This window comes from Eulemur rufifrons, chromosome 16 (genome assembly GCF_041146395.1).
Source record: "Eulemur rufifrons isolate Redbay chromosome 16, OSU_ERuf_1, whole genome shotgun sequence".
In the NCBI taxonomy this organism is placed as follows: Eukaryota; Metazoa; Chordata; class Mammalia; order Primates; family Lemuridae; genus Eulemur; species Eulemur rufifrons.
In genome coordinates, this window is record NC_090998.1 from 96,348,235 (window position 1) to 96,367,644 (window position 19,410).

At 61.6% G+C, this 19,410-nt stretch overlaps 2 protein-coding genes across 2 annotated transcripts; both read left to right on the forward strand.

Moving 5' to 3' along the window:
• Positions 1 to 347: 347 nt before the first annotated feature.
• Positions 348 to 4,187, forward strand: LOC138397355 (uncharacterized). The gene is made up of 7 exons (XM_069491275.1): positions 348 to 431; positions 983 to 1,057; positions 1,314 to 1,410; positions 1,650 to 2,105; positions 2,356 to 2,732; positions 3,253 to 3,255; positions 4,065 to 4,187. Exons 1-7 carry the CDS (start codon positions 348 to 350, stop codon positions 4,185 to 4,187), a joined length of 1,215 nt encoding a protein of 404 aa, XP_069347376.1.
• On the forward strand, positions 3,768 to 19,379 carry SELENOO (selenoprotein O). Its single transcript, XM_069491642.1, has 9 exons — positions 3,768 to 5,225; positions 11,279 to 11,482; positions 12,737 to 12,917; positions 14,377 to 14,507; positions 15,424 to 15,704; positions 17,759 to 17,909; positions 18,626 to 18,811; positions 18,901 to 19,057; positions 19,135 to 19,379. Exons 1-9 carry the CDS (start codon positions 4,381 to 4,383, stop codon positions 19,300 to 19,302), a joined length of 2,304 nt encoding a protein of 767 aa, XP_069347743.1. The 5' UTR covers positions 3,768 to 4,380; the 3' UTR covers positions 19,303 to 19,379.
• The last annotated feature ends 31 nt before the right edge of the window (positions 19,380 to 19,410 follow it).

Genomic DNA, 19,410 nt, shown 5'->3' on the forward strand with positions numbered 1-19,410 from the left:
TGCGGGGCCGGGGTCCTGCGACCACAGGATGCTGAGGGCACTGCCTGGGGTCCCGGGGACACTCGCTCTGCGCTCCTGCTCCAGGGATGAGGCCCCGGGCCCCTGGCGCCCAGCCATGGCCCTGCCCGGCCAGGTGGGCAGGGCGCCAGCCGAGGGAGGCTCGGAGGGGCTCCCGCCCTGCTCAGCGCCCCACCCTGGCCCGGCGAGGAGGCGGTGCCGGCCGGTGGTCTGAACAAAAGGCCCAGCCACACCTGCCCAGCTCGAGACCAACGGTGAGTGTGGAGGGAGGTGGGGTGCAGGGGCTTCACTGCTGGGTGGCCGGTCCCCACGTCTGCCCCCCAGGGAGCATGGCTGCCCACCCTGTCCTGGATTTGGCTGTCCCCTACCTCTCTCTGGCCTGGGCCAGCTGGACGCTGCAGCAGCGAGGACTGGTAAGAGCAGCCAACGGCGGGGCCTCAGCCCCAGGGGTGGGCTGGGAGCTGCAGGGCTGCCGAGCCTGCCCTGACCAGGGTCTGCTCCCCACAGGTGCAGGCAGTGTTGCTGGAACCCCAAGGTCTGGCTGGTGGGGCGTGGGAAGGAGGGGCCCTGTCCAATCTGCAGCTCCCTGGGGGGCCCAGGCAGGGCACCAGGACAGGCTGCTCTAGTCCCTTGTCGGGACACGTGGGTTTGGGGAAGGGGGACCGCCCCGGCAGACCCCCAGGGCAGCAGGTCTGGGCCATGTTGGACCTGTGGGTGAGAGGGGTCTGGGACCGCAGAAGGAAGGCAGAACTGAAGCCCCAGCCAGGGCTGGGGGCAGCGGGGCAGAGCCACCGGGGGGCCAAGGCACCGCCACTTGGGAAAGGGAACAGCTGTGTCCTGAGATGAGGGGCAGTGGCAGCTGCCTGCCAGCACCGAGGGAGGCGAGGGAGGCGGATCGTCTGGGTCTTTTCAGAGGACAAACCCGCCTGGCTCTGCACCCCTGGTGGGGAGGGACTGCTCTCAGTTCTGGGGGGACGACCCCAGGGCCGGCAGCAGCATGTACACCGTCCAGCCAGCGGGGGCCAGCGCCCCCTTCCAGGTGAGCGGCCCATCCAGGGCCACCGCCCGACAGCACGGGGGGACCAGTGAGATGTGTTGCGCCGATCGGTTTGGCAAAAGCAAAAGAGGCACTAACGTTCGTGGTTGGCAAAAGAAGAGCCTGGCTCTGCTAGGGGTGCCCTGGCTTCCTCCTGACACACCCGGGCACAGGAGCGTCCGCTGAGCGCTGGGCCGGGGACCTAAATGTCACCCCATGGGCATGAGCAAAGAACTCGCGGCACTGCGGTTGCTTACAGATCAGAGAGGACCCCGACGACTGGCAGCAGAGGGGTCCAGGACAAGAAGTGAAGGGAACAGCGCAGCACAAAGCAGAAGGAAATGACAACGTCACCCGTGGGCGGGGCCTGGGTGACACTGTTGGTCTTCACCCCATTTCTGAAAGTGAATTTCTATGACCGCGCGTGCTCCTATTACATTGATAAGCAGAAAAACCATAAGGCAGCACTTTTCAAACACGAAGTGCTTGGGGGAGTGGGCAGGTCCTCTGAAGGGCGAGGGAAGGGCAAGCCTGTGTGGACAGCCAAGGTGGCGACTGCCTCTGTCCATGCCAGGTTCTGTGTGACATGCACGAGGACGGTGGCTGGACGGTGATTCGGAGTCGAGACTGGGGCGGGGAGAAGCCCCTGGACTTCGAGGGGTGCTGGCAGGAGTACAAGGAGGGCTTCGGACACGGGAGGGAGGAGGCTGTGCTGCCCACGAGGCCCGGGCTGTAGCTCGAGCCCCTCCAGGAACACAGGGCAGGGGTGCGGGCGGCGGCAGGGGCCCTAGAATATGTCAAGCAGACACGGGGGGGCAGCGGGAGGGCAGGGGGGTGCAGGCCCAAGCCCGGTGGCCACTCCTGCAGGTGACCACTGGCTGGGGCTGGAGCTCATCTCAGACCGGACCTCCCAGCCGGCCTGCAGACCGAACTGAGTGTGGACTTGCAGGACGGGACAACCTCACGCTCTGGGCCCACTATGACAACTTCCACGTGCACAGCGAGCACCAGTTTTACCAGCTGACCCTGGGTCCGTACTCGGGGCATGCCGGTGAGTTCTGGAAGGGCAGGAGCTCTCCTGGCCACCTCCACTGCCGCCAAGGGACTCTCCCTTCCCGAGATGCTCTAGCAGGCTGGGAGTGGGGGTGCTTAAACGGGATCAGGACAGGGAGGGGAGGTTGGGACCACAGAGACCCCCAGCTTCCCCAGCCTCCACACTGGGAAAGGCTGCTGCTCCCAAGTGCCTGCCCGGGGGTCCCAGATGCCGAGGCATCGCTGAACCCACCACCCACGCCATGCAGGGGATGGATGCCGGGGCTCTGGCGACAGTGACAACCAGGAGGGCAGTGCCTTCAGCACACTTGACCGCGACCGTGGCCGCTGCACAAGCTGTGTGGACGGCACCCGCGTCACCAGCTGCAGCCGTGATCACTTAGGCACCGGCTGCTGGTACAGCACCTGCGGCCAGGCCAGCCTCAACGGGCCGTGGCCAGAGCACGCAGGGAACTGGCCCAGCCTGCGTGGGGCCGTGGGCAGTGACGAGTGGGCCCCGCGTGCCAGCACGCTGTGCGTTCACACCACTCAGACCTACGGGGCCCAGGCACCAGCTGGCATCAGGTGGGTGAAGCCTCGCTCATTAAATGTTCACGCCCTGGTGTCTGCTGCTGCCTCCTTCTGTGTCAGGATGGGGAAGGGGCTGGCTCAGCCTCCACTCAGCCCAGCCACTAGTTCCCTGGCTAGCAGAAGGCACCCTGGAGGGCTTCTTGGAGGGAGCCATGCAGGAGCTCAATGGTGAGGCCAGAGGCCCAGTCATAGGGCTGAGGAGAACCTCTGCTCATCCATGCCGACCTGCTGGGACCCTGACCACCGATACTCATGGACCCAATAACCCAGTCCCACCGGATTCCAGAGTGTGGACAAGATTGATCTGGGGGAGAAGAAATGGGTCAGGAGAGCCCAGGGGCTGGGAAGGAGGAAGGGGTAACGCCAGGCTCTGGCCAGGTCTCGCATGGCAGTTACAGAGCAGGACGCCAGAAACTGAGGCAGGCGGATCTGCCAGCAGGCCAGGTGGGGAAGACCCCAGAGACGACGGGCCTCGGGCACTCCTTAAAGGGCGGGGCTGCTGCCCACTGCTGGAGAGGGCTGCGGCCCAGCACCCACTATTCCCTGGGACCTCACCACGCCGTCCCCCTCCGCAGAAGGTAGTGGGGCATTTACTGATGTCGCAGCCCCACAGGGGCAGGGCTGGGTTCACACAGGGTCTTGGAAGGCCATGTTGTGGCCCCAGGAGAAAGTTCCAGAGGTGGCTCTGTGAAGTGTAGAGTGGAGGGATTGCTGGAATGAAGAGTAACCTAGGGAGGGCGGCAGAGTCTGCAGACCCGGAGCGGGAGCTGTCCTGTCCTCCTCTTGCACTTCGAGTTGGAACCAATAAAGGCTGTCTCTACCGCAGTCAAAAGAAGGGTAACCCAGCCAGGAGGGAGCTGGTGTGTCCAGGATCCCTGGGCCCAGCTCAGGGTCTCGGGTTTTACTTCAGGACCAAGGTGGGGAGGACATTGGAAGGGGGTCAGCTCAGGGTAGGCTGAGCTCGTTCAGTCGGTCACATCCACCCCAAACTCCTGTGTTCACCCCACCCTAGCCCTGCTGGAGGTGTCTCTGAGCACTGGGCGCTGGGGGAACCGGCGGCCCAACGATCAGGTTCCTGCCCTCCCAGCCTGCAGGTGAGAGAGACACAAGAAACAGGGACGTAAGGAAACGAGATCATTTCAGAGTGAAATGCAGGGCGAGGAACACCCCAGGGTGGCCGGAGGCACCGATGGCAAGGCGCTCGCAGGGGCATGGGACCCGGTGCGCATGCTCAGTCAGCTCCGGGCAGGCCTCGCCCCAGGAGGGCACCGGCCAGAGCCTCGTCCACGCTCTGCTGTGGCTCCACCCTGGAGCTCTTCCTGGTGCAGAACTGTCCCAATGCATAGTCTCGGGTGACCAGCCCCTACTCGGTGCCTACTGGTCCCAGGAACAGTCAGCCGTGGGTCAGCACGTCCAGCGCAGCCCGCTGCGGGGCTGCCTACCGCTGGCCCTGAGCCGGACCTGGGCAAACGCCGGCTCTGTCCCTCCTTCCCGGTGCACGGCCCGCTGAGCAATGCAGGGCGGACCCTCAGCGCGGCGGGGGCTGGGGCTGGCCCTGGCTCCGCCCTGAGCTGGGGAGCTCGCCTGGTGGTCTTTGGGGGGCACATAACTCATGTCACCCCACTTGGAGCAGTGCGGACCGTCACGAGTCAGCCGGGTCGGACTTCCAGGAACCTGCCGGCCCGTTACGAAGTCATTCTGGGATGTCCCTCCAGCGGTCATCCCAGGCCCCTCTGGCCCGTCCAGCTCTCCGCTGCGTTCCCGGGTACCCCGCGCCGGGCTCGGAGAACGCGCAGCCTCCCACCACGCGTGCGCCAGAGGCAGGCCCGGAGCAGGCGCGGACGGGCGGAGCGGCAGCCAATCAGAGCCAGGGCCCTGGGGGCGCGGCCCGCGCAGGCGCGGCGGGGTCCTCTGCCCGCTGGCGATTGGGCTGCGGGCGCGCGGGGCGGGGCGCAGCGCGCGGGCTTCCGCCAAGAGCAGCGCCGCCGATGGCCGCGCGCAGGGCTGGGCTCGGGGCCTCGCTCGTGGCCGCCCGCGCCGGGTCGCTGCCTCTCGGCCGCCACCGCTCGCCGCGCGCACCCTGCCGCGGCGCCGCCATGGAGCCCGCTCCGCGCTGGCTGGCGGGGCTGCGCTTCGACAACCGCGCCCTGCGCGCGCTGCCCGTGGAGACGCCGCCGCCGGGCCCCGAGGGCGCCCCGTCCGCGCCGCGGCCCGTGCCCGGGGCCTGCTTCAGCCGCGTGCAGCCCGCCCCGCTGCGGCAGCCGCGCCTCGTGGCGCTGTCGGGGCCCGCGCTGGCGCTGCTGGGCCTGGACGCGCCGCCCGCCGCCCGCGAGGCCGAGACGGAGGCCGAGGCCGCGCTCTTCTTCAGCGGCAACGCGCTGCTGCCGGGCGCCGAGCCGGCCGCGCACTGCTACTGCGGCCACCAGTTCGGCCAGTTCGCCGGGCAGCTGGGCGACGGCGCCGCCATGTACCTGGGCGAGGTGTGCACGGCGGCCGGCGAACGCTGGGAGCTGCAGCTCAAGGGCGCGGGCCCCACGCCCTTCTCCAGGTGGGTCCTTCCCCGGGCGGGCTCTTCCCCAGGTGGGCCTTTCCCGGGGGGGGGGGGGACGGCAGGGCGCGGTCCTGCCCGACGAAGGGAAGAGGCGCAACCAGGACGGTGCCCTGAGGCCAGGGCGGGAGGCGGAGGCTGGGGCTGCGCGGCCGGCGCCGCTGCCCCTTGGACCGGCCCGGTGCGGGGGTCCCGCCGCCTCTCCCGGAGGTGGAGCGCCTCGTTCCCCTCTGAGAGCGCGGAGCTGACGGCCGCCCGTGCTCCGTTCTCGTGAGCTCGCCAAGGACTGTGGAGTCCCTTGCACGAGTCGCGCGCTCGCGTTTGCCGGTCTGCTGGGCGCCGGTCGGGTCGCAAGGTGCTCGGAGAGGGGTGGCGGCTGCCTGTGGTCAACACGCCCTGCCACGTGCTTCTTTCAGAGGCCTGTTTGGGGGCTGGGGGACTCTTCAGACCCCCGCCGCCGTGGACATTCTTAGGGGACAGTCCTGCTTGACCCCCAAGTGAGGTGGGCCATGTTTAGATTCCTGCATGGGGGCACACAGGTGGTCCATAGTGTGGATGGAAAAATCCAAACTCTGAAATGTTTGAAAGAAGTTTATTCTGAGCCAAATTTGAGAACCATGACCTGGACCACGCCCAAGAGGCCTTGAGCAAGTGGACTCGCTGTGGCTGGGTTACAGTTTGGTTTTATACATTTCAGGGAGACAGGGGTCACAGGTAAATTCATAAATCAATACGTGGGAATCACACATTGGTTTGGCCCAAAAAGGTGGGACATCTCTAGGGGGGATGCTTACAGCTTATAGGTGGGTTTGAAGATTCTTTGGCTGACAGTTGGCTTTATCTAAAAGACCAGAAAGGAAATGCTTAACTTAAGATACAGGTGTGAGCACTCTGGGAGGTCCAGACAGGAGAATCTTTTAAGTTAAGGTAAGGATCTGCTGGGCTGCTTGAGTTAAGATGGGGGGTGGGGCTTTCTAGCTTTCAGGTGCTGCTAATGCTGTACTGGAATCAGGCTGGGCAGTAAACCACACTGTATTTGGTTAACAAAAACCCGCTTAGTGGGATTTTACCATTTGTGAGCCTGACTCATCTGGCCTCCTTAGGAAGGAAGTTGAGCAGAAGGAAAAGATCAGAGTTCAGTCCTCAATAGCAGGACAGCCGGCCCAGCGGTAGCCCCTCCCATGTGCTGTCCTGCCTTCTGTGTACAGACGGCACTTAGATCTGTTTTGCTCTTTTCCACTAAACAATTCATATACTTAATGCACGTTCTTTAAATGCCTGTTGAATGACTAAATAAATACATGTAAGCTGGCATTTTATGTTCAACGAATTACTAAATCCATCTCCCATCTGGCCACTCCCTGTGTTCTCATCCCTGTCCCTCCGCACCCCCTCTGCCAGGCGGGACATCGCCAGATCCTCAGACTAACTGGCTCCTCCTCATCCCCCAGTCTCCAGACCTTCCCGTCTGTGTCTGAGAAGTTTACTGAGTGCAGACCTGGCGCCCCCCCCCCCCACCTCCAGCAACCTGCTTAGAGTTTTCTGCACCAGGGGCCGGTGGGCGAGTCTCTGACCCTTGGGATGATGTGTGATTGCTTCTCAGCCTGGGGCCTGCTGCTTCCCTGAGCATCTTCAGACTATATTTTTCATTGTAATAAGTTATAAAGACAAGCCTTTTTGTGAGAGTAATCTGTTGTTGGAAGATGCTTTTTATATTTGAAGACTTGAGTTTTAAATTAAGTCAGTCTTTCCAGACCTGAGGTCTGCTAGAACATTTTTCCCTTTAAAAAGAAAAGGGGGCTGGGTGTGGTGTCTCATGCCTATAATCCTGGCACTTTGGGAGGCTAAGACAGGAGAATTGTTTGAGGCCAGGAGTTCAAGACCAAACTAGGCAACATAGCAAGAACCTGTCTCTGCAAAAACAAATTTTTTTTTAATTCGCCAGGCACAGCCATGGTGGTGGCGCCTGCAGTCCCAGCCACTCAAGAGTCTGAGGCAGGACTTCACGTGAGCCCAGGAGTCAGAGGCTGCAGTGAGCTGTGATGACACCACTGCACTCAGCCTGGGCCACAGAGGGAGATCCTGTCTCCCAAAAAAGAAAAAGAAAAGGGTCCTTTGACCCTTACTCAGGCTCTTCCTATGACTCTCCCCCATGTGTCCCAGTGTCCCTGGCCTCAACAGTTCCCCAAGATTCAGTCTAAAGTCTGTAATGGCTGTGAGAAGGAAGACTTACACAATGAGAACTATAAAACATTGCTGAAAGAAATTGAAGACTACATAAATAAATGGAAACACATCCCATGTTTATGGATTGGAAGACAATTTTTTTAGGAGACACAGTCTTGCTCTGTTGCCCAGGCTGGAATACAGTGTCATAATCACAGCTCACCGCAGCCTTGAACCTCCTGGGCTCAAGTGATCCTCCTGCCTCAGCCTCCCAAGTCACTGTGATTACAGGAGGAGCCCCTGCTCCCAGCTCGAAGAATTCATGTCATTAAATTGTCCACAGCACCCAACGTGATCCACAGATTCCGTGCCATCCCTGTCAAAATCCCAATGATATTTTTTGCAAAAATAGGAAAACCCATCCTAATGTTCATATGGAATCTCAAGCGACCCTGAATAGCCAAAACAATCTTGAAAAAGAACAAAGTTGGAGAACTCACGCTTCCTGATTGAAAACTTACTGCAAAGCTACAGTAATCAAAACAGTGTGGTGCTGACAAAAAGACAGCTACATAGACCACTGGAACAGAGAGCCCAGGAACAAGCCCTCATTCGTAGGGACAAATGATTTTTGGCCAGGGTGCCAAGAGCATTCAGCGGGGAAGGGACAGTCTTTTCAACAAGTGCTGCTGGACAACTGGGTATGTGCATACACAGGAATTAAGCTGGACCCTTGCCTTACACCAGGAACAAGAATCATCCCAGTGCGCGTGAAACAAACGTACGAGCTAAAGCTAGAAAACTTAAAAAGAAACATAAGAGCAAATAATGACTTTAGATTTTGGCAGTGATTTATTGGATGACCATTTTTTGCCTAAGCTTTTGCCACAAAGATGGACAAATTAGACCACATGAAAAATATTATGTATAAAAAGACACTCTCAAAACTCAACAACAAAATTCAAAAATGGGCAAAGTACTTGACATTTCCTCAAAGACTTACATAAATGGCCAGTAAGCGTATGAAAAGATGCACAACTTCACCAATGTTTAGGGAAATGCAAAGCAAAACTACAGTGAGACGCTACCTCACACCTCACAGGATGGCAGTTATTGAAGAAGTAAGTGTTGGTGAGGATGCGGAGGAACCGGAAGCCGCGTGCACTGCTGGCAGGAATGTAAAGTGACAGGGCCACAGTGGGAGACCGGACGGTGCTCCCTCAGAAACTTGAACACGGAACGGCCATGCGACCCAGCCGTCTCCTGCGGGGTCTCCAGGAGACATGAGCACACGCGTGCTCACGGCAGCGTCATCCTCACCGCCAGAAAGCGGGAAGAAGCCCGAGTGTCCGTCTGCGGGTGACCTGCCCGTGTGCGGGTGACCGGATGAACAGAGTGTGTACGCAGACAATACCGTTCAGCCTTGGGGAGAAAGTCCTGACACGTGTTGCAACACGGGTGAACCTTGCGGACACTGCGGAGAGCGGGAGCCAGGCCGAGGCCGTGTGGTGTGTGGTGTGGTGCGCGTGGGGCTGCCAGGGCCCTGGTTGGGGGACTGGGAGTTAATGTTTGACGGGGACAGAGCTGCAAGGTCACAAGACCGGAGGGTTCCTGCAGATGTGTGGGGGTCAGGGAGGGTTGTGCGATGTCACGAATGTGTCTGGTGCTGCCGATGTGCACACTGAGAAGTGGTTCGGACGGTAAATTTTATGTGTACTTGACCATGATAAAAACATTGAAAACGAAGGGATCAGTCATTTGACCCTGACTCAGGCCCACACACCTCCCCCCAGTGTGTCCCAGGGTCCCTGGCCTCAAAAGTTCTCCAGGACTTGGGGCCAAAGTCCAAAGTGGCTGTGAGTGGCCTGAGGCCAGTCCTGCCGGGGCCTGCGGTGTGGGTTTCGGTGTGGGTTTCGGGTTTCAGGGATGTTGGGGGTGCTGGGCTTCGGGACGGCCCCTCCCGCAGGCGCAGAGGCGCTTGTTCCTCGTGGGGCCACGTGGGGGCGCCAGTGTCATGCACGGTGCGGGGGAGGGGCTGTCGGACGTGTCCACCTGAGGCCTCTGCCCTTGCTGTGTGGCCACATCCGGTTCTGGCGGGTTCTGGGGGCCGTGCCCCGGCCGGCAAGACTGCTTGTTTCAGACTGTTTTCTCCAGATTCAGGACTAGCTCTGGCTGTGCCGGCTTCACTGGCTCCGGGCTTACTGGGGCATCTAGTGGGACGAAGGACTGGTCCCACAGCCAGGGAGGGTGGAGCCACAGGACAGATGACCTTGGCCTTCAGGCGCTGGCACAGTTCCTGCCACACTCCAGGAGGAGACAGGCGGAGAGCAGGCGGGACCGAGGGTGCCCTGGGCCCCCTGGCCTGGGCCGGTGCAGTCCCGGAGCAGCCTGGGCACAGCTGAGCCTGTGGCGACTGCCTGGCCAGGCCCGGCGTCCAGCTCACACTGGGGCTCCCAGGTGTGGGCGTGGCAGGTCCCGGTGTGCCCAGGGCCACGGAGGCCTGTGGAGCCCCGAGCGCTGGGCTGGGCTCAGTCCCTTCTGACCCTCGGCCCGGCCCTCCCGGCCTCCGGCAGCAGGTGCCCGTGGTGCCTCCATGTGGCCCGGCGTCCAGGCCCGACGGAGCTCGTGCACGTTGTCTTCCCACGAGGTTTCATTCCTCACAGAGAGACGTTTCTAAGTTGTCGCAGGTGCCTTCTTGCGCAGGAGGGTCCTGGACACTGCTGTGTCCCAACCCGGGTCCGGCCGCGGCCACAGCGCCAGGCTGGCTGTGTTGGTTCGCATGGGTCAGCGTGTCCCGCCTGCCCTGTCACCAGGAGGGCCGAGCGCGAGGCTCGCCCAGGCCGCGGCCACCACCGTCCTTTCTCATATTCTGCGTTTTCTTTTCCTGTCAATGAGACATTCTCTTGTTTCTTAAAAATCCAAATGCTGACGTTGTCCCGAAAAATTTAACAGGTTTACTTATCATTGTTCTAAGCTGAACTGCCAAGACTCGTTCCCTGGAGCGTTTTGACTTGCATTCCTGCTTTGTGTGCGCACATCTGTGTTAAAAATTCACACACAAATGAAAATGGAAAATCTTCGATGCCTGCTTCTGTCCCGCTTGGCGTGGCCAGCACAGGCTGGCGGCTTCCACACGGCCGACCACGGGCACCTGCGAGGCACCGCGGCCACGCCCATCCGTGTCAGCCCCGCACTGTCACAGCAGATGCCGCAAGGGGACTTTGCGGGTCAAGTGTGGCGGGTTTCTGAGAACCGCGGATTCCGCCAAGCGCCCGGCACCAGGTTGGGGCGGGTGCGTCACCCGTCAGCAGAGGGCGCACTCTCGCCAGTGGCTTTTGTCACCAGTCGCTTCCCGAGCGCTTTGCAGCGTGGCGTGTGACGTCTGCGTGTGCCAGCCACGGCGTGGACACCTCCGTGCCCCCACTCCTGCCGTGGGAGCTGGCGTCGGAGGCCGATGGCAGTGAGGTGGCGGCTGGGAACAGGGCAGCGTGCGCCCTAAGGGGCACTTGCTTTTGTGTCCACTCCTCGTGGGTGGTGTTCAGTGTTTGCTACAGACAGTGCTGCTGTGCACGCGTGGACTCCTGTGTTTCTGTGAAACACCCCGCACAAACAGAACCGCAGGCTCGAGCGTGTGCTGGGAGCCACTGGGTCTTTCTCGGGGGCCTCGTGCTGCCCTGGCGGCTGGGCCGTCCTCAGCTTGACGCGTCCCCGGCCGCGGGCCAGCGCTGTGTGCTGTGGCTGCCGGACCGGGCCATGCCGGGCTCACGGCGTGTGGGGTCACGCAGCGCGTCTGCGGGATGTTCGTGTGGGTTGGAAGTCGTTCTCCCTCCTGACCGCTCGCTGCTCCTGGCCCGGCCTGCACGGTGAACTCCCGTGTTTGGTTTCAGACAGGCTGACGGGCGCAAAGTCCTGCGTTCCAGCATCCGGGAGTTCCTGTGCAGCGAGGCCATGTCCCACCTGGGCATCCCCACCACGCGGGCTGGGGCCTGCGTCACGTCCGAGTCCACGGTGCTGCGCGACGTGTTCTATGATGGTAATCCAAAATATGAAAAGTGCACGGTTGTGTTGCGTATAGCTCCTACTTTTATAAGGTAATGCCGGGGTCCTTTAGGCCTGTCTGTGTGCACTTGCTTGCAGCCAGGGGAGCTCTGTGCTTACGCCGCTAGGACGTCTCGTAGAAGCAATAAACCGAGGTGACGGCCCTGGGCTCTTAGAGGGTCAGCTGTCCCCAAGCATTCTCAGAAGCAGCCTGTCCACGAAGTGTATGCTTCCCACCCGCTGGGAGAGATTTAGGGCGAGAAAGGCACGTGGCTGTCCGGTTCGGGGTCCTGTCCTGTGTGTGGACGGTTGTGCCCACGGTCCCCGTCCAGGCCCTTGTCCCAGCCAGGAGCTTGGGCGCCAGGGGCCCGAGTGGTACTTCCTGGGAGGTCTGCCGAGCGTGAGGTTCCGGGAAGGCGCACAGAGCCGCTGTCTGGGAGATACGACAAGGACCTGCTCGCACGTCACCAAGGAAATGGCCTCCCCTGTGTGGCGTGTTCCCGTGCCTGGCTGCCATCCTGCGGATGGCCCAGCGCTGGCCGGTGTGGACCCCCTTGGGGCTGGTCCCTGTCCTTGACGTGAGCCTGCTGGTCTCCGGTGTCACCTGTGGCCTGGCATCCGACACCTTTTCAGTGCTGACCTCCTGGACCGAGCTGCCCAGAGGTCCTTGTCGGTCTTGGGCTTCTCCGCACCTGCCGGGGCCGCCCGTGCCTGAGGCTGACTGTGTTGGTCTCTGGGGCAGGGGACCTGGCTCCCCGCAAGAGACCCCCCACACTGCGGCCCGGTGGGCATTTCAACGTGGCCGTCCTGTGCCTTGCGGAGCGTTGAGAGCATTCCCGGCTTCTGCCCACCAGTCGCCAGTAGTGACCCCGGTTGTGACAATGAAAACATGCCCAGACGCTGGCTGAGGTTCCCTGGGGGACAGTCACCTGGTCAGAGGGCCGCTGTCCACTCCTGGCACAGTGTCCCTTGCAGCTGGCCCTGCCCTCCCCCCGGGTGCCGAGACAGGCTGTGTCCCTCGCGTGGAAGAACACGCAGCTCCCGCGAGTCGGGCGGGTGGGGACGGACCCACACGTGCCCCGGCCTGCGGGGACAGGCCGTGCTCAGTGCTGGCTGCAGGCGTGAAACGGTCTGTGTGTGTCGTCTAAGGCCAGGATGCGTTTGGGTCGCTCGTTTGCTTTTGTTTTGATCAGGGTTCTCTTCCTGCTGTAGGGCTACAAGATCGAGTAGCCGTAACTTCTTTGTTTTTTATCTTCACAAGGGGCTGGGTCCTGTTGACCCATTGAAAACTCCAGTCTTCCCTCCAGGTTCGGATCCTTTGAGATTTTTAAGCCCACAGATGAGCACACAGGGCGCGCGGGCCCCAGCGTGGGGAGGAACGACATCCGCGTGCAGTTGCTGGACTACGTGATCAGCTCTTTCTACCCCGAGATCCAGGCCGCCCACGCCGGCGACAGGGTGCAGAGGAACGCGGCCTTCTTCCGGGAGGTGGGTGGCGGCGGGGCCCTCGCCTGCTGCGGAGCACACGGTCACGCTGGCTGTGGACAGGGGCTTTCCCCGGGGTCCCTGCCCTCCTCTGGGCCGCCCCCTCCTCTCCCTGGGCCTCGTGGGCCGACTTCCCCCAAGGCCCAGGGTCACTGGTGCCGTGGCGCCGACGGGCCTGTGTGTCTGCTCTCGTGCTGGGCGCACCCAGCAGGGCCTCGGCAGGAGGGAAGCGGCTGGCGGGGGGAGGCGGGGGGACGCGCTGCTGGGTGCCGGGCGCACCCAGGGTCAGCGCTCACAGGGCCCCAGCCACACACCTGGGGCAGCCAGCCCAGGGCTTTGACTCGGGGGAGACGCTGACTGTCCCGACTTGGGTCTCGGTCCCCCCCAGAGCTGCCAGACGTGGTCCCTGCCTCACAGACAGTACACCCGGGGCGGGCCCGGGCCTCGCCTGGTCGCCTGGGCCCTGCAGCACTGGGGGGGGCGGGGAAGGCTCAGGCTGCGTGGGGGCCGGGGGGCTCGGACCACCCGTGGAGCAGCTCGCCTGGGCCAGCTGCAGGCCCATTTCACCATGTGGCTTGGGGGCAGCAGTGGGTGCCAAGCGGGTATTTGTGGGGCTCTGTCCTGCGCGAGGTCAGTCCCTCGACCCCACCTCGGCCCACTCCGTGTAGCCAAGCGATGTGGCCGCGGGGCGCTGGCAGGGCCGGCGGGGCTCAGCCTCAGGCTTGGCACAGACATGGCCGGGTGGCCTGAGCCAGTCACTGCCCCCCAGCCTTGGTCTTTCTGTCCACGAAGCAGGACGGTGCTGCCCGAGTCCTGGGAGCATCCGTGGCATCCAGGAGGCGACGTGTGTGCAGGGCCTGTGCTCAGCGAGGCCCTCGCTGTCTGGGGGAGGCGCGGGGCCCAGGGGCCCTCGGGTGCAGCCCTGCCTCTTGGGCTAGTCTCGAAGTCGTGCTGGTGCCGGGCCGCGTAGGGGTCAAGTGCGCGGGGCGGACGGCCAGACCCTGGCCCTAGTGCACCAGAGGGGAGATGGACAGCAGCCTGCAGGGCACAGTGACCTGCACCCAGGACAGGTTTTGCCCAGCGATGTGGCAACTTCCTTCCTGGTTTCCACGGGGTCTTCCTACGGGGCCTGAGGCTGGGGAATGCCAGGGTTCCCTCGTTTTCCTGCCCTGGGTGAAAGCCAAGTGTGTGGGCGTGTGAGAGAGTAGATGGCATCAGTGGGGTTAGAACCCACTTTCCAACCCACTCGGAAAACTGTCCTTGCCTCGCAAAATACTCTCGTCTCCCCATGGTGGAGATTACAGACGATCCTGGAACAGGCCCCTGGAAGTCCCCGGAGAGTGAGATCCGCTCAGAGAGGCGCAGCTAGTCCAGGGGTGGGAAGAAGGGGGGGGGGGCCTTGCTCTGGGACCAGAGAGGGTGGGGCCCACAGCAGGGCGCGAACAGCGTCTGCCCTGCCCAGGTGACGCGGCGCACGGCGCGGATGGTGGCCGAGTGGCAGTGTGTCGGCTTCTGCCACGGCGTGCTCAACACCGACAACATGAGCATCGTGGGGCTCACCCTCGACTACGGGCCCTTCGGCTTCCTGGACAGGTGAGTGGCCTGGGCCTACCCGAGAGCCGGCCCCTGGGGGTGGCAGGAAGACATCGTCTGGCCTCAGGGCTCGTGCTGCTGCCCCTGTGACATTTTGTTCCATGTTCAGTTCTCGGCAAGGCCCGGTCAGCCGTTCCTGGAAGGAGAAATCCGCTGGCAGGTTCTGAGCACGCGCTGTCCTAGCATTTTAAAAAGGGTCCCTCTGCTGCTGGGCTGAAAATGGGGTGAAAGGCCGGCCCGATGGTAGTGGGTTTTCAGAACTTACTAACATTCCTGTCACTGGAGTTGGCATACAACCCCCCACTGCTAAATTTGACTGGCTGTTAAAAATAATACTTTTAAAAGAAAAGAAAATGGATTAAGGCCAGGTGCAGTGTCTCACGCCTGTAATCCCCGCACTCTGGGAGGCCGAGGCGGGAGGATCACTTGAGGTCAGGAGTTCAACATCAGCCTGAGCAAGAGCGAGACCCCGTCTCTACTAAAAATAGAAAAATTAGCCGGGCACGGTGGTGTGCACCTGTACTCCCAGCTGCTCGGGAGGCTGAGGCAGGAGGATCGCTTGAGCCCAGGAGGTGGAGGTTGCAGTGAGCTGTGATGATGCCACGGCACTCCAGCCTGAGCCACAAAGCGAGACTCTGCCTCGAAAAAAAAAAATGCATTGAAAGGACGTGAGCAGGAGCCGGCGTGGCTTCCCCGTGCTCGGGCAGGACTGGCGGGAGCTGGTGGCTGACTGGGGAGGAGAGTTGAGGGCAACTCCGGGGTCCTTGACCTGAGACTGTGGGGACAGGGTCCCCATGGGACAGGGCAGGAGAGGGTGGACCCATGGCCACTGCCTTGGCCTCCCGTCCAGGGCCTGCGTCATGCCCCCGGCGTGTCCCTTCAGGCGGTGCCACTGCTCTCTCGCCCTGCGCGGCAGGTACGACCCCGAGCACGTGTGCAACGCCTCCGACAACGCCGGCCGCTACGCCTACGGCAAGCAGCCCGAGGTCTGCAAGTGGAACCTGCAGAAGCTGGCCGAGGCCCTGCAGCCGGAGCTGCCGCCCGAGCTGGGCGAGGCTGTCCTGGCCGAGGAGTTCGACGCCGAGTTCCGGAGGCACCACCTGCAGAAGATGCGCCGGAAGCTGGGCCTCGTGGGCGCGCAGCACGAGGAGGACGCCGCGCTAGTGGCCCAGCTGCTGGAGACCATGCACCTGACCGGTGAGGGGCCACGCACGCCCCGCGGCGAGGGCGCGGCGTTTTATTGCGGTTATAGTTTGCCCTTTTTAGGTGCACAGTTCAGGGGCACTGCACCACACCCCCTCCAGAACATTCTCATCGTCCCAAACTGCAGCTCCAGCTCCCTCCCCCAGCCCCCCCCCCTTCTACTGTCTGTGAGTCCGATGGCGCCGGGTCCTCGCGAGTGGACTGACACAGCCTGCGTCCTTCCGTGACCGGCTTATGTCACTTAGCGTGACGACCTCGGCGTGCGTCCACGTACCTGTCGGAACTCTGTCCCGGCCTGAGGCTGACACCCTGCTGTGTGGGCACTGCCATGCACACTCGGGGGCTTCCGCTTTCCACGGCTGTGCGGTGTTGTCACGGAAACATCTGCGGACCCACTGTCAGGTCTGCGCGCAGGCAGGGGGGTTGCCGGCTCGTGGGCGGAGCCGCTCAGCTGCTCTGGCTGGAACTTCTGGGCATCGGGCAGAAGTGTCCCACGTGGGCATCCTTGTCTTGTCCTGATCTTAGTGGGAACGTGCTCGGTGGTTCGTCACCCAGTGTGTGGTTGGCTGTGAGCTTTTACACGCAGCTTCATCAGACAGACGTTTTCTCTGGTTTGAGTGTTTTTGCCATGAACGGCTGTCAGGTTTTATCGAGTGCTTTTCCTTGCGATGGAGATGACCCTGCGGCTTTAGCCTTCCATTCGTATCTCCTTGTATTCTGGGGATAATTCCTGCTCAGCTGTGGCTGTGATCCTTTTAACCTGCTGCATTTTGCTACCATTTTCTGGATTTTTGCATCTAGAAGGGATAGTAGCTTGTAGTTTTCTTTTCTCGTAGTGTCTGGTTGGCCTTGATATTTAAGGCTGTGCCGGCCTCACAGACGAGTTAGGGGGTATTCTCTCTTCCAGTTTTCCCAGAAACTCTGAGGAGGATTGGTACTGGCTCTTCCTTAAATGTTCGGTAGAATTCACCAGTGAAGCCATTTGGTCCTGGCCTTTTTTCCTTGGGAAGTTTTTGATTACTGATCAATCTTTTTACCATTTTATTTAGATTTAGGTCTGTCAAGATTTTTGTTTCTCCTTGAGTCAGTTTTGGTAATTTGTATGTTTCTAGGAATTTGTCTCTGTCATCCAGGTTACCTAATTTTGGCATATAATTGTTCATGGTATTCTTTTTTTTTTTTTTTTAGACAGTCTCAGTCTGTTGCCCGGGCTAGAGTACTGTGGCATCAGCCTAGCTCACAGCAACCTCCAACTCCTGGGCTAAAGGGATCCTCCTGCCTCAGCCTCCCGAGTAGCTGGGACTACAGATGCCACTACCATGCTCAGCTAACTTTTGTTCTTTTTTTGGTAGAGAAAGGGTCTCACTGTATTGCCCAGGCTGGTCTCAAACTCCTGGGCTGAAGGGATCCTCCCACCTTGGCCTCCCAAAGCACTGGGATTAGAGGTGTGAGCCACACGGCGCTCGGCCGGGCCTTTCTTCGTCCTGCCCTTTCAACCCTAGGCCTTTGAGTACACTGCAATCTCTTGTAGACAGCACGGGCTGAATGTGTCTCTGTTTTGCCCCTCGGTGGAGAGATTGATCCATTTACCTGTGAGGTACTTACTGAAAAGCAAGTGCTTCTGCCATTTTGCTATTTGTGTTTTACACCTTTTTTGTCCCTCATTTTCTCCATTATTGCCACCTTTTGGTTTAGTTGTTTTTGTAATAGTAATACTGTTTTGATCCCCTTGTCAGTTCCTTTTGTGTTTAACTTTTAGATAGTATCTTCGGGTTACCATGGTTATGTGTGACTGTGTTTGAACGAGTCAGGTTGAGAACCTCCCCGTACTGTCATGCGTCGAGTGCAAAGCAGGCAGTGGTGACCCACGACGGTGCTGGGAACAGGCACCCAGCATGGCACCTTCTCACACCCGTTCGCAGAGAACGGAGGTCGAGCTGGGTGCAGACGCGCAGAGGCCGCCGACTGGGGTCGGTCTGGGCCGGTGCGCGGGAGGGGAGCGTGGGGCTGTGCCTGCCCCCGCCCTGAGCAGCCTGTGCTCCACCCAGGTGCCGACTTCACCAACACCTTCCGCTCCCTGAGCTCCTTCCCGGCTGAGCCGGCGTCGCCGGACCTGGAGGAGTTCCTGGCCGTGCTGACCGCTCAGTGTGCCACCCTGGAGGAGCTGAGACTCGCCTTCCGACCCCAGATGGATCCCCGGTGGGTGCCTGGGTCTTGCTTCCTTGGAATTTGTTTCCAGAAAGGAAGGAACGTTCACAAAATGGGTTCAAGGGGAACACTGGGGATAGAGCTGGCTGGGGCTGCGCAGGGGCCCGGGTGTCCCCAGGATGAGGCAGTCAGCTCCTGTCTCCTATGACATTGGGACCGTTGGTCACAGAGAAGACAAGGGATGCTGACAGGTGTGGGGGACGAGACGGCACAGCTGGGCGACAGTGGTCTTGTTTCCCAGAACAGTCTCTGGTTTACCAGGGAAGGTGGGCGCTCAGATTCCCGGGCAGACCACGCTTTCCTGCACTGTCACTGTCCCCAACAAGAAGAGCATGTCCCGTCCAGGGTGCTTCCCATGCTCAGGGTGGTGCATGGAGGGTGCCGGTTGTGGCCGGAGCAGAGCCTGGTCACACAGGAACTTGGGGAGTGGGGGCCGTGGGCGCACAGGCCAGCAGGACGTGCCGAGTGCGAAGCCCACTGGGGAAAAGTCATCGCAGAGACCAGCCCACACGCGTTAAACCTTGGGGTCATCCGGGCGTTCTGTCAGGATGCAGGGGGAGACATCAAGCTGCAGAGACCGTCCCTGCCCTCCGCAGGACGGGGCACCGGTGCCCACCTGGGCTCGTCCCCACAGCAGGGCTCCAGGCTGGGGTGGGGACAGGGCCTCCCGGCAGCCCAGGACACGGCCTCGTGCTGCCCACCTGCAGGCAGCTGTCCATGATGCTGATGCTGGCGCAGTCGAACCCACAGCTGTTTGCGCTCATGGGCACGCGGGCGAACCTCACCAGGGAGCTGGAGCGCGTGGAGCAGCAGGCCCGGCTGGAGCAGCTGAGCCCGGCCGAGCTGCAGAGCAGGAACAGGGAGCACTGGGCCAGCTGGCTGCAGCGGTACAGGTGAGCCCGCGGTCACCGGGTCGCCGCGCCAGGGTGGCTACAGGTAGCCTGGGGGAAGCTAGGAGCCACGGACCCGGATGTGATTGCAGAGCCCGGCTGGACAGGGACAAGGAGGCTGTGGGGGACGCTGCTGCCTGGCAGGCTGAGCGTGTGCGTGTGATGCGCGCCAACAACCCCAAGTACGTGCTGAGGAACTACGTCGCACAGAACGCCATCGAGGCTGCCGAGGGCGGAGACTTCTCAGAGGCAAGGACACCCCTGCCCACGCCCTCCCCGGGAGGGAGGGACGGACGGCCTCAGATCCCCCCCCACCCTCCCCCCAGGTGCGGCGTGTGCTGAAGCTGCTGGAGGCCCCCTACGACAGCGAGGACAGCGAGGCGGGGGCAGCCGCGGAGCCAGCGGAGGGCGCGGGGGCGGCCGGCAGGAGGCACTCGTACAGCGCCAAGCCCCCGCTCTGGGCGACAGAACTGTGCGTGACGTGATCCTCGTAACGGCCTCAGGGGCTCCACACTGCTGGAGTCCCCGAGGCCCCCGAGTGCTGCAGAGTCCCCGAGACGGTGCTGGCTGCCCCCGCGCCCCTCTCCATGATGACAGAGACG